This window comes from Gallinula chloropus, assembly GCF_964237585.1.
Source record: "Gallinula chloropus genome assembly, chromosome: 2".
In the NCBI taxonomy this organism is placed as follows: Eukaryota; Metazoa; Chordata; class Aves; order Gruiformes; family Rallidae; genus Gallinula; species Gallinula chloropus.
In genome coordinates this window covers 24148986-24162361 of record NC_140086.1, presented here as the reverse complement: position 1 = coordinate 24162361, position 13376 = coordinate 24148986, and the positions used below count along the sequence as shown (strand labels likewise).

Sequence of the window (13376 nt, the reverse complement as noted above, 5' to 3'; positions counted from 1 at the left end):
GAGAGCTCTAGTCATGGATCAGGACTCTGTGTTAAGATTACTCCATGTGAAATACCTACAAAACTGAGATGCCCCCACCCGTATGCCCCAAAAGCAAAGCACTAAGCAAACTTTTTGTAATGTGAGGAAGAGTGAAATCTTAAAAAAACAGCCTAGGAGAAATTGTTGAAAAGCCATTTCTGAGATGTTTATTTCTATTAAAAAGCACTTACATCGTGGTAGGTGGCCTTGTAACTTAAAAAAAAATACAATAAATGTATCAAACTTTACTAGATGATCAGTTAACAGTTTACAATGTAACTTTATTTTGAACATAGTAAGATACTTGTAGAACTCACTTCCCTCAATGACTTAAACTCATTTTGTTTGTCCTTGTCTTGGGTGTCGAAAAGTTGAGGTGTGTTTCTGAGGAGCACTTAGTGAGAACAGTCTGTTCTATTTATCTTTGCCTCTATGGCCTTATCACCAAAGGCTTTCAGGCTCTGACAGCTCCCTTTCTTGTAAACAGAGGGAACCTTCTCTCTAGGAACTTGGATAATCGGCTAATCAAACCAGTAGCAACATCACAGGGAGACGTTACTGCCTGGAAATCAATAGGCTGAAGCACATATTTTGTGGTGTCAGTGCAACAGAGTGCCTGCGAGTTTCACCTGGGGCTGCTGTGGCAGTGCTTTAGTCTGTCCACAGCTTTCACATGGATTTTTAACTTGAGCCTCAACATCAGAGCACATTGTGCTATGCTAATAGGAATTACTAAAACATGGTTTACCGTGTCAGGCTGAGATGGGTGTAACCTTAGATGTATCTTAGTGTACCTTGCTGGTCACTGTTACTACTTGTTTCTCTGAATGTAACATTGGCTGAAATCAGACACCACGAGAGGCAAATACATTTGTTTTTTGACATGTTTGTAAATGAAATAGTATTAAAAAAAAAAGTAGAAATATAAAGACCTTGCATCATGGACTCATTGTCCTTAGAGAAGGACAGAGCTTGATCTCTAGGCAGTCAATCTGAGCTTTGTGACTTGCCAGTTTGAAAAGACTTAAAATTGGATTTTGTAACAATGAAAGAGAATGAACTGTCTTGATAGGCTTTTGAAGACAAAAGAAGTGCATATGTGTAAACAATATATAATTTCCATATAGAAATAGAAGTCCTTAATTATTCTATGAATAGTAACCCAGCCTGATGTGGTGAGATCATCTTTCTGGTATTCTATACTGTCATGTTTGTTAAATACACACATATGTATATCTCTAAAGTTAGTGTGCACTAGACACTAGACCTGCCAAAGGATTTTTACAGATGTCATGTTTAAGACACTGATTTCTCTCTGATATGCTCCTAGTTTTCTGTTCTTTAGAAAAATAATAAAACTAACTTTCTATTTGTTTGTTAACTTTTACTAAAATATTCTCTGCAGAATAATTGTGAAGTGATATTGTTGAGCCTGTGTTAAAGTTGACTTGTTTGTAAGTAATGCTTAACCTGTGCTAGTCAGCAGAAGTGTTGTTGGGAGGTTAGAAGTGTAGTATAACTGAATTAATTAATATAATCAATGTGGTTTTAATTTGGAAAACAGAATAATAAATGAAGATAATAAGCTCCACCTATTAGGAAAGATGATCGTAAACCTCATTTAGTACGCGTTCAGGTATTCTCAATTGTAATTTGCTTTAAAGCTTGCAATAACTGTTTTATATTGCAATAGAAAATTGATTGAGGAACTCCATGTAGATTTATTAGCCTAGGTGTCTTTAGCATATTACTTCTGACTTGCATAGTTTTAAATGTAACCATAGTTCTCTCCAAAAACAGTTCAACTGAGTACCTGGTCTGACACCTTTGCCAAAAGGGAAAAAAGGAGCCTGGCTGTGCAAACTTCTACTTGTCCTGATCCAAGGTCTAGTTGTGTAACAAGTCCCATAAGCAGGGCCTTATTTTACGTTTTTTAAAATTTTTTTTTTAGGTTTTACTTAAGATACAAGGTAGTAGAAAAGATACTTTTTTAAATGAGTTATTTTCTTTAGAAGTCATTTGTCTGGATATGTGATGATGGGTTTTTGTTTGTTTTCTGCTGTTCTGAATCTTTTTTCTGTTGTTTTGAATCACTGTCATTAATACTAAAATGAACATGAATTTATCAAATCTTATACTAGAACTGTAGTTATTAGCACATTTAGAATGTAACTCTCTTCCCACCCCCAGTATAATTTTGACTTTAAAATGTTTGTCATCTGGTGTGAGGTGGATTTATGGGAGTGTAGTAGTTTTAGTGCCTTTTGGCTGGGTGTTTCTGATGACATCACTGTGATCTAGACACAGTGTGTGACTCTAGTTGGTTCCAGTGTTAAATAGTTTCATAATTATGCTGGTTTTGGCAGTTCACTTGGAACTTTTTCCCATTTCTTTAATGAACATGTTTTACTTCTGGGCTTATGAGACAGCCACATGTTTGAGAAATTAATAGCGTGCTCTTAAAGTTAACATTGAGCAGAAGCATGCAGATAGAGAAACCTTTTGGATATATGTGTACATAGGAATGTAGTTCCTATAAGGTCATGGCCACTGTTATCTTGTGGTCATTAAAGAATACAGAATTTATTTTATAAAGTATCAGTAGCTGTTGTGAAAAATAGTGTGTGTTCACAGTCAGAAAAAGCCCCATGCAGCTGTAAAACCTTTTTGGTAATTGTGTGATGTAAGGAAATGAATGGATGTTGCCCTAGATTAAAAACAGAGAACTTTTTTCAAATGTTTGGTCAGGTTGAATTCTTGGTGAATGTAGGTACACACTGTTGCTTCATGTGGATTAAGTCACATGGGTATGTTTCTGAGAAATTTTTGTGTTTTATTTTGGCACCATGTTGTAACATGTACATTTGTGTTTTGATTACTTTTAGGTCCAATGTGCTCTAAATAGCTGCAACCGTTTTTTATCACAACAGACTTGTAGCTCAGGGGAATAGAAAAAGCTTATTGTATTTGGATGTATTTATAGGTCAAGATTTGTTACTTTATTTCAAATTCAATACAATTTGAGGGTTTTCTGCCTGTTTCCTGTAAAAAAAACCCCACCCCCCTCCAAAGCCCAGTGTGTATTCCTTACTCTGAGGAGGCATGTAGATGAAGCCCTCAAGGACATGATCTAGAGGTGGACTAGTCATGGTTAAGCTACAGTTGGACTCAATATAAAGGGTCTCTTGCAACCCAGGTGATTCTGTGAAATTAGTAAAAGCTTAAACCACTCTTATTTCGATGTTAGCAATACTCTGTGTGATTAAAACATCACCTAAAACTTGCATGAATTTGAGAAGTTTCATCGAAAGTGGTCATGCCAGTATGCAGTTAGAAAAGTTAGACTTGAACTTAGACAGGCTTGACACAGGTAACACTTGAAAAATAGAATAGGGACCTTCCTGAGCCCCCCCTTTTTTTTTTCCTCATAGCCGACATAAATATTAAAGGTAAATGTAATGTGATCCTGTCAGACCAAATCATTGAACAGTTACACCCCAGCATCTGTAGAGTCCGTAAGTGAGCTCAGGAAAGAAGGAAATGTGGTGAGCGAGCTGTTTGGTCACTGTCTCAGGCTTTTTTGCAAGTTCAAAACATAAATAGCTGTATGGTGACTCATCTGAAAAAATATATTCCTACTACATATAAACTAGCTTCCAACAGAGAGAGTATGGTTAAAAGTTACTTCAAAAAGTTTAGCTTAAAAGTCTATGATCTAATTTTTCTTGGTAAGCTGGAGATGTGGAGGAGAGATGAGGTGAGCTTTTCTGATGACAAACTATATACATTGATGAAGAGGCCTCTGTCACTTCAGGCTGTCATTATTGCTCAGGTACACCATGAAGAGAGCAGTGGTTTTCTGAGGAAGTTGTGCTCCAGTTAGAAGTTTAGTCAGTCTTCAGGGGACTGGCATTCCTTGGTGAAGAGCATCAGAAGATTCAGAGCTAAGCAAGCAGCCAGATATCCTCCAAAGAGTTTTGTTTAATTTTTTCATGCAGCAGCGTGGGAAAGTCCTGACTGAAATAGCCAAATAGCCATAAAATAAAAAGCAACAAACATGTTTCAATTAATGACTGAAAAATCTCAAATCATTTACAGTAACTCATTCTTCTTTTATAAGGTGTCTTCTTCCCTTCTAATGTATGAATCAGTCTGTCTTCTGCAATTTCTCCAGATAACTTTAACCCTATATACTCTCCTTCTGCATGCCCCGCACCCCTCCTCCACTCCCCCCCTCCCCTCAGCCAAGATTATTTCTCATCATATTTTTTTTCCCTGATAAAGTGGAAATATTTCTGGAAGTTCTCTCTGTGTTCTGTTTTTGTAAATATGGCGTGGAAGGAAAGAAATGATAGAAGATCTGTTGTTTTTAAAGTTGTAGGCTTCTATTTAAAATGTATCATTACATTTAACTTTTTATTTTTTCATGTAGAAAAAAAAGCAAGTAAAGCAAATATATAATTTTGTGATTTCTCTGAAATTATTAAAAATGGCAGGCTGCATGCAGGTAAATGCATGATCTATCTTGTACAAAAAACAGCAGTTCAAGTGCTTTGGCTAGAGGAATTAAGAATATTACAGCTTCATACTGCAGCACTTGACACTTGCTGCCCAAATCCTTCTTCTTGTGAATGCCTTGTGTGATCCTAGAAGTGCCATGACTTGGAGACCTTTTTTAATACACTTACAAGAATTTTTGCATTTCTTCTTTTGGCTTTCTTGTACTTGAGTCTTGTAGTTAGACTGTCATTATGGAATGTAATGGGAATACTAGTGGAGTATTTAAAACTGTAAATTCAGCTAATTAAGATTTTCTTGTGTCTGTGAATTTCGTCTTGTAAGACTTACATTTTCTAATTATGAGCATGTTTCCTGCTTCTGAATTCATTAAGGTGAATAAGCTATATAGAAGCTCAAGATGAGTAGGTGCCCTCAGTTTATTTATCTTCTCTGTGGCCATGTTTTACTATTTTAGAAGTCTGCAAAAATATATTGCTTTGTGAATCAGCTTCAATTAACTGTATTAGGAAGGACATGACTGACATACTGGAACTGTCATGGGGTGGTTACATGAGTAGGCATGTAAGCTCATAAAATTCAAGAGTTTCTCATATTTGTTTTGGTAGTGTACAGGACTCTGGTTGATGGAAGGATTCGGCAGAAATGCAGTTAGATGAAATGTGTTTAAAATGGAATTAATAAAATGACTGAGGATTTTTTTTAAAAAGAAAAGCTAGTGAAATAATTAAATGGAAATGATTTTTTAATGTTGTCCCACTAGTTTGGTAACAATTTATGCAGTTGGATGCATGTACAGGATTGGATTGATGGAAAAACTAACAGAATTATAATGTACCAAATCTGTACCAAGTTACTCTATCAATTTTTTTTCTTTTTGTTTGATTGACTAAGCTGCTTTCTTTTCTTCTAGCAGGAAGACCATGAAAGTTGTGGTTCCAGTTCAACAAACCGCAGTACCACGGAAAGCACGAAATCAACAGTAAAACCCCGACGAATTCAGCAATCTGCTTCTCCTGACCCTGATTTGCCTCCAGGTAATCCATAATTTCAGAAGCTGGATTGTATTTGAATGATACAAAATATCTAAATTTCATTTAGGTGTCAAAGTTAAACTGTTGTATCTCTATCCACATGTAAGTCAAACTGCAATGAAATGTGGACAATCATTCTATCATTTCCTAGTGTGTTAGACTTCGTCTTCTGCTGCTCTAGTGGTTCTGTTTCACATCACTCTTTTCTACCACTGATTACCTGTTTAGTGGGTCACATTCAGTTCTTGTATATTTTCAGAAATTTCCTCTTCATATTCTTAAAATAGTTCTAAAGGTAAGGTTTTCTTTTTATATATGTAGTAATTCTCGGAGATATTTCTTATCGAGCTCTTTACCTACTGGTAGATATGTTCATCACTTCCCATTCCCCCATGTAGAGTTTGGCCTAGTTGAACTTGGAGATATTTATGATATAAAAATGCCTCAGGAACTACGTACTTGATTATTACTGAGTTTGCACAGAAATTTGGGTTTTGAGGTGGTGTTTTGTGCAGAAACTGGAGAGCACTGGAGTGAATTGCAGTTTGTCTTTTTGGGCTGTGTAATTTCTGAGTTAAACATGACAGTTTGGTTAGGCTTTTCTTCTGTCTTTTGTAAAAGAGAGTTTATATTTGCTGTAAATCAGAAGAGAATATTTGAATTTAGTGTGTGGAATATTATGTACTACAGAGTATCATTTTGCTTCAGAATGGGTGCTTGAGGAGTCAGGTCTGGAGGCTTTCTTAAAGCTCCGAGATTCCATAAATTCTAGTGCCTTTGTAGTTGCAGGACTCTTGACATCCACTGTGTCATCCCATGGACAGTGCTTCTGCTTGGGCAGTTCCTTGGCCTCTGGTTCTTTGGGTCTCATGTGTGAACAACAGAAATCAAAGGCTTGACAAAGAGTTGGGTGATTGTTGCCTTCAGCGACAATTTTAGGATTTTTGTTCCTCACATTAGTTTCAGTTGGTGCTAGATGTGGACCTCCATTGTTTAGCCCAAGATGCAGCTGAGCCCCATGTGCTCTCTCCCCCCTCCCACAGCAGGATGGGGAGGAGAAATAGACAGAAGCTCACATGGGTTGGGATAAGGACACTTCACTGACACAGCACAGAGAGAGGGAAGCAACAAAGGAACTTGTGGCAGAATACATGAAGAGTGGTAACATGAAGCACTCTACAGACCCAAAAACTGACTGTGTGCTCACCCCATCCTGGAGTCATATGGACCCACCCCTCCCCAAACAGCCTCCTTTTATGGGGGGTCATGATATCCAGATGCAACATGCACATTGAAAATTGGGTTGTATGTCATCTTTTTTTGAGAGTATTGTGGTTATCATTGTTTACTGTGCTCGTAAGAATTGCACATACTGTATTTCCAATACTGTAGTAATTGCACATACAGTATTTGCAATACTGTAGCAAATTATCAGATATGGTGCTGCCTTATGTTACTATTAGATTCTCTAGATACATTTTGTACATCTGTGAAACTCTAGGGCACTGTCACCTACTTCACTGTCATCGTGTTCCTTCCTCAACTGTGTAGAGTGTGTTGGTAGTGAAGTCTAATGATATGGAGAGAATTAGTGACAAGCTTACCTTATTGCTAAGTAGCTTTCCATGTGGTGAAGTTCTCTACATGTAGTTGGGTTTTGTTTTAATTTTGATGCATAAGTTACACCAACGTAGAGGTCCTATGTGGTAATCAGCCTCCATGAGGAGTAGAGGCCTTCTTATAGCAAGATTGTATTCTCTGTGATATAGGATATGCCTTTGCTAAGCTTTAACTTGCACATCTTTTGTCTGATATCTATATCAGAGACTACTGTTGTAATTTGTAAGAAGATATATTTATCCTTCAGCTCGACTGTGTTCTCCGAGATGGAGACAGGCGAAGCTTAGCTCAAATATAGCTCTGATAACAATAGAGTACTGCTAAACATAGGATGTTTAGATGTGACCTGTCTGATGTCAGTTCTGTTGAACCAGTAGATCACTCTGTAGTGCTACAATATTTTGGAAGGTTTGGTCTGAAAATGCATTTGTAACTCTTACTGTGCAGTGCAGCTGACTGTGTTTTAGAGAATGTGGAAAAAGTACACATGTGGATTTTGTGTAGCACCCCAGAGGAAAATTTACCCCTACGGATTTTCTAGTATTTGTAGTCACTTCTTCATAGAATACCTAAATTTTAGTGGCAAAGGTGGTCATAGTGTTAAGTTTAAAAATTACAGGAATAAGCGGTAACTCTCATGTGTATTTAAAACAAACCTCCTTTAAAAAAAAGGCAAGCTGTATTATACGTGAACTTGATGTTTTTATTGCTTTGTTTTGAATTAGATTGGCTCTGAAATACTTTTGAAAGCAAAATATTGAAAAAACACTTCTGGACCTGTGGAGGTCGGGTTTAATTTCTTCAATGAAATTAGTGGCTTGCTTTAAAATCATAATTAAATCGCTGATTATGACTTCATAGTTACTAGTTTCATAGTCTGCAACATAGTTCAGAGCTGGACTTAAGTGACTAAATGCCTTGTGCTGGCTTCTATTTATATACAGGTCAGTGTACACCACTAGTGGTGAATATGGGTCTCTTATGCCCCTTAATCATTGAAACATTGGGTTTAGTTATATGAACACTGGGCTTTCTAAATTCATGTAGCTAAAAAGTTACCAGTTTAAGAAGTCAGTGAGAAAACTTTTAAACCCCAGTTATTCAACGTATTTTTCAGTAGTTCTTCCAAATTGATATGCCAAAAAGATAAACTCAGATGATGCAAGAAATTTGACTATACCAAGCTGTTAAAATTTTGACTTCCACCGCATTTCTGGATTTCCTGTTCCCTTAGACAGAAGTCTAAAACACTTTCCAGATTTTGTTTTATTGTGGTTACAATCCTATTAAGAAGACAGGAGAGTTAAAAAACTACTTCTGTCCTGCTGGAAATATTCAAGAGTAGTTTAAAATGAAGCAAGGTGAGTTATGATAAAAAATGTGATGTGTGTTTTAAAATTAATATTTTAATATTGGAATACATAGAAGTGTACCTAAATATTGTGATCAAACTCAAAGTATTGTACTAATAGTAGCTGAAAACAGGTTTTGCTTTTAACAAAAGAGGTTGTTGGGGGCTTTGAATGCTGAAAAAGGAAAAACATCTTATGATTGCTGTGTACGTTTGCTGCTGTGAAGGAAACCTTCCATATACTCCAAGGCAAAAAGTAATATTTGAGTGTGAAAACAATGAATAGCTAGAGTAGAATGGAAGTAGCAACCTGAGTCTGCTCCTACTGATCTTGCAACGTTTTGAAGTTTGAAGTTATATTAGAATTAAATTGTTGATACAAATGAGTCTTACTAAATGTAAGTTCCAGAAAACTGCTCTTGAAGCCTGTGGATTTAAACCTGTATCATGCTTTTTTCAGCATAGTTGCAAAACTGGAGCTCTATAGAATGCATTAAATGTATTTTTAGATACAATTTGAGTAATGTTATACATTTTAAAACACAGAAATTTTAAGGCTTCTTTCCTTTTTCCTCAGCACAAATGAACTAGTGCCATAGTTACATTCAGTATAAATAAGACATGAATATGAGTAGTATTTAATTTCTTTACCATATCAGTAAAATATGAGTGTTTACTGCATACTGGGAATTCACTGATGAGATCACTTTTCCAATCACATTATGTCTGAAAAAATGTAGATGGATTTCTTCCCAACAGTGCAGGTGCTTACTATTTGGGGTGTTGACAGAAACGGATTTTATTATACCTCACAGGAGTCTTACTGAGCATGATGTGGATATGTTAGCTTTTAGAATGAAAAAAGAAGTAGGCATATCAATGCTTAGTTAACTTTTTAAAAATCTAGGTGAGGGGGCAAATAGGCATAATATATGCAAACTTAAAAAGTAACCTAGCAATTGGTGTTCACTTTTCCAAATCTATTCCTAATCATCTTTCAAGTAAAAAAACAGTCACTGTAATTTAAAAATCTTTGTCTACAATAATCACAAAATCATAGAATGTGTAAGGTTGGAAGGAACCTTTAGAGGTCATCTAGTCCACCCCCTCCCCACCCCAGTAAGCAGGGACATCTTCACTAGATCAGGTTGCTCAAGCCTGACCTTGAATATCTTCAGGGATGGGGCCTCCACTATGTCTCTTGGCAACCTGTTCCAGTGATCCACCACACTAATATCCAACCTAAATCTAAACCTAAATCTACCTACCATTACCCCTTGCCCTATTTCTAGATGCCGTCATGAACAGTTCTTCTCCAGCTGTCTTACAGGTACCTTTCAAGTACTTGAAGGCTGCTGTAAGGTCCCCCTGGAGCCTTCTCTTCTCCAAGCTGAACAAGCCCAACTCCATGGTCATCTGTTTTCTTGATGAGTTTGAAAGTTGATTCTTGCCAACAAAAAATAATCTCTTGCACTAGATTATATTCTTGGTGTTACAGTTTTGGTTTTATAGTTTCTCTGTTGCAGTTCCAGGTTTGCTGATTGACTTAACTGCGCTGAATGCAGTTTTAAAGAGGTTAAGTCCTGTGAGGCTTTTTCAGATGAAGGACAGTAATACGTGGTTTCTTTCAGTTTTGATGTTCAAAAAAGCATAGAAGTTGGAAATAATGACTTGAGAAATTAATTTGGCATAATGTCTTCCTTATAAGTCCTAATAATTTGTTTTATTTTATAGGTTATGTTCAGAGTTTGATTAGGCGTGTTGTAAACAATGTCAACATTGTGATCAACAATCTCATATTAAAGTATGTGGAGGATGATATTGTTCTCTCAGTCAATATCACTTCTGCTGAATGTTATACAGTGGATGAGTTTTGGGATCGAGCGTTTATGGACATCTCTGGTGAGTAGATACACATTTTGGTTTTAGGTATCACAGTGGAGGCACCCTTAAATGAACTTTCTGATGTTATCTTGGTCTTCAAGGTCTGAATGTCTTGGTCTTTGAATTGCCAGTGTTCACCTGGCAGTCTTGGTATTCTTACTGCCATTTGGTAGACGTGGAATTTGGCCATAGTAAGAGTAGTTTAAGGTGACAGAGAAGATCCCCAGTGGAGTGGGGAATTTGATTGATGGTTTCCCAACGACATGACCCATTTCTTTGAATTTCTGGCTGAAATTATTGCAAACTACTACAACAACATGACAAAATGTGTTTCATGTTAAGATCACTATAACAGCTCTTCTTTGCCATTGACTCTTCCAAAGCAAACTTTTTTTGGGAAAAAAGCAAGGTTCTTTCTGGAAGAATGATAAGAACAATATTTATTGCTCTTAGGCTCGCACATGAAGCAGTACTCTCTAAACAAATCTGAGGCACAGTGAAGGGATGAAAATTTGAATTGGGTATAACTAATTTGTCCTTCTGAAGTATTGAGCTGGAAATGTCTATGACACATTACATTTTTCTCTTCAGTCACATAAGTACTTTGCAGATGATTTAAATAACCATGGAACTATCTTGTATTGTTCTAGATAAGAACACTTATGCATAACTTATTTTTCTTATAGTATATACTGGTTTAACTTATCTACTTCTTTTAAAAGCCACTGATCTGGTACTGAGGAAGATGATCAACTTTTCCGACTGCACAGTATGTCTTGATAAGAGAAATGCTAGTGGGAAGATTGAATTTTACCAGGAGCCTCTGCTGTACAAATGTTCCTTCAGGACTCGTCTGCATTTTACTTATGATAACCTCAACTCCAAAATGCCATCTGTTATTAAAGTAGGTATCCAGAATCTTTTTTTGCTACTCACTTGTGAACTTGAGGGGTTTTTTTTAAATGCATGTTGAAATTTTATGTAAAATTATAAGCTAGCACTGTTCTGGTTTGCGCAAATTCCTTTTTTTCATGTGCGGATCTTAATTCACTTGTATACAAGGACTGGTTCTGCAAGTTAGAAAGAAAAGGGGTTTTCTGTGTGTGCACTCTTTTTTTTTTTTTTATTCTTCAGTGTAACAGGTAAGAATTTTTGAAATTTGCTTATTTTGAGTTATATAAACAAGCAGTTAAATAATCATTGATACTCAGACTTGTAACCATGTCCCTTAACTTCAGCGTCTGTATGAACTCCAGTGATAAGGAATCATCATACAGCTGCCTGTAGTTTACCAGTTATGGTCTTTATATCCTGTGGTGATAGTGTGATTCCTGCATATAGACAGTAAATGTTAAAAAGCCTGATTTTTAAATTAGCTAAATAATTCCATAAATTTTGCAGAAGCAACATTTCCCTGAAGTCCTATATGTCAAGTTTGCAGAGCAAAAAATGTAAAAATAACAATTGCTATCATATTAATTACAGCTTTTAGTGGATACTGGGTTAAAATATACCAGAATGCATTGAGGTGGTAGTAATTCAAGTAAATTAGTATTAAAGTTTTCTGCTTACCGTTTGGTGGTGGTCACTTATTGCCGCTGAACTTTTAAAAGGCATATTTCAGTTTGCGCAGAGATGTTTCATATTTAATATATACTGATTTTTTTTAATGATGCACATAGCTTTTTTACTTTTAAAAAATTTTCTACGTTTTCCTCTTCAATCTTTAAAATAACATACTGATCATGAAGGTAGTCAGAAGTATACTTAATTAATTTAAAAGTTATATGATTCTAGATTAACATTTAAGTGAATTAATGATTCTGTATTATGATCCGAAGAATATTTGTACAAAGGTAATATTTTAAAAAAAAATTCTAATATTTCATTGTCATGATAGATTAGATCTACAGACCTGTTGCCCCTCACAAATTGTAACTTTCTGATTGCATGGAGACTGTGCTGTGCACCTTCAGGATGCAGTTATTTAAAAAGACCTGTCTTTAAAATATTTAACTGTTGAGCAGAAATAGCTGTATTTTCTTACATTTGAAGTAAAACAAGCTGTTATCAGTAAATATAACTGCTTCATTAATGGAATGAATTCCAGGGCACTTAAAGCTTTTCAGAAGTCTCCACTGCAAATGAAATGACTCTGTCTGAAGGGTAGAGTACTGAATGCCAGCAGCTTAGGTTCTGGTGTTTTGCTTCCCAGCTCCAAACAAAAGCCAGCAACACTCAATCTTTTCCTCCAAATCTGTGAAGACCTTTATAATGAAAATCTTCGCTCTGTGGTGCTCACTTGGTAGAACACATCTGGTTTTTGGTCTTGAGTGAAAGTTTCCAAGACTTGTACTAGCATATGCTCTTCTGGTTTCTATGTAGGGACTAAAATATTTTTATAACCTGTATAATTTTGACTACTATGTCTGTTGCAAAGTTTTACCCAACCTAAGCTTAACAAGTTTAAGTTGAGCCTCCTCAAAGGAGGACAGTTCTGCAGTACTTGAGATGAATTTGTTTGCATCTGGCAGCCATACATTACTGGGAAGACTAAGCCCATATTTTCAGTTTTGGAATGGAAATATTACACGTGCGGGGAGGTGGCAAAGCATTTGTAAAATGATTAGGGTTTTAAGCTTTTTGTTGGGGTGAGACAACAATGAGCAAGACTGGCTCTGGGGGTGTCAGTCCTGCATCCCCTTCTTTGCAGCAGCCCTGACGTTTGTCTGACCTGTCAGTGATTTAAGTTAACTCACTAAATTGAGAGAGAACTTACTGGACAAGAAGAAATAAGTAGTTTTCTACACGTTTTAGTGAGATGAGTCAACTTACTAAGGGGCAGATGAGTTCCACTGGAAATGGAAAAGAAGGATTATGATGGGAAGGTAGTACCACCATACAAGAAGGGGCATAATTAAAATCATGTTGTACCCCTGGACTATGCA

The 13376-nt window shown here is 36.3% G+C and overlaps 1 protein-coding gene across 1 annotated transcript in view; it reads left to right on the top strand.

The window, feature by feature from the left end:
• The window catches only part of VPS13B (vacuolar protein sorting 13 homolog B), a gene marked incomplete at both ends in the record, with an annotated part of 442808 nt that overhangs the window by 36887 nt on the left and 392545 nt on the right, over window positions 1-13376 (top strand). Inside the window, 3 exons of the mRNA XM_084260382.1 lie at window positions 5456-5576; window positions 10279-10446; window positions 11151-11332. Of these exons, the coding sequence (XP_084116508.1) occupies window positions 5456-5576; window positions 10279-10446; window positions 11151-11332 (471 nt within the window). The remainder of the gene's footprint in view (window positions 1-5455; window positions 5577-10278; window positions 10447-11150; window positions 11333-13376) is intronic.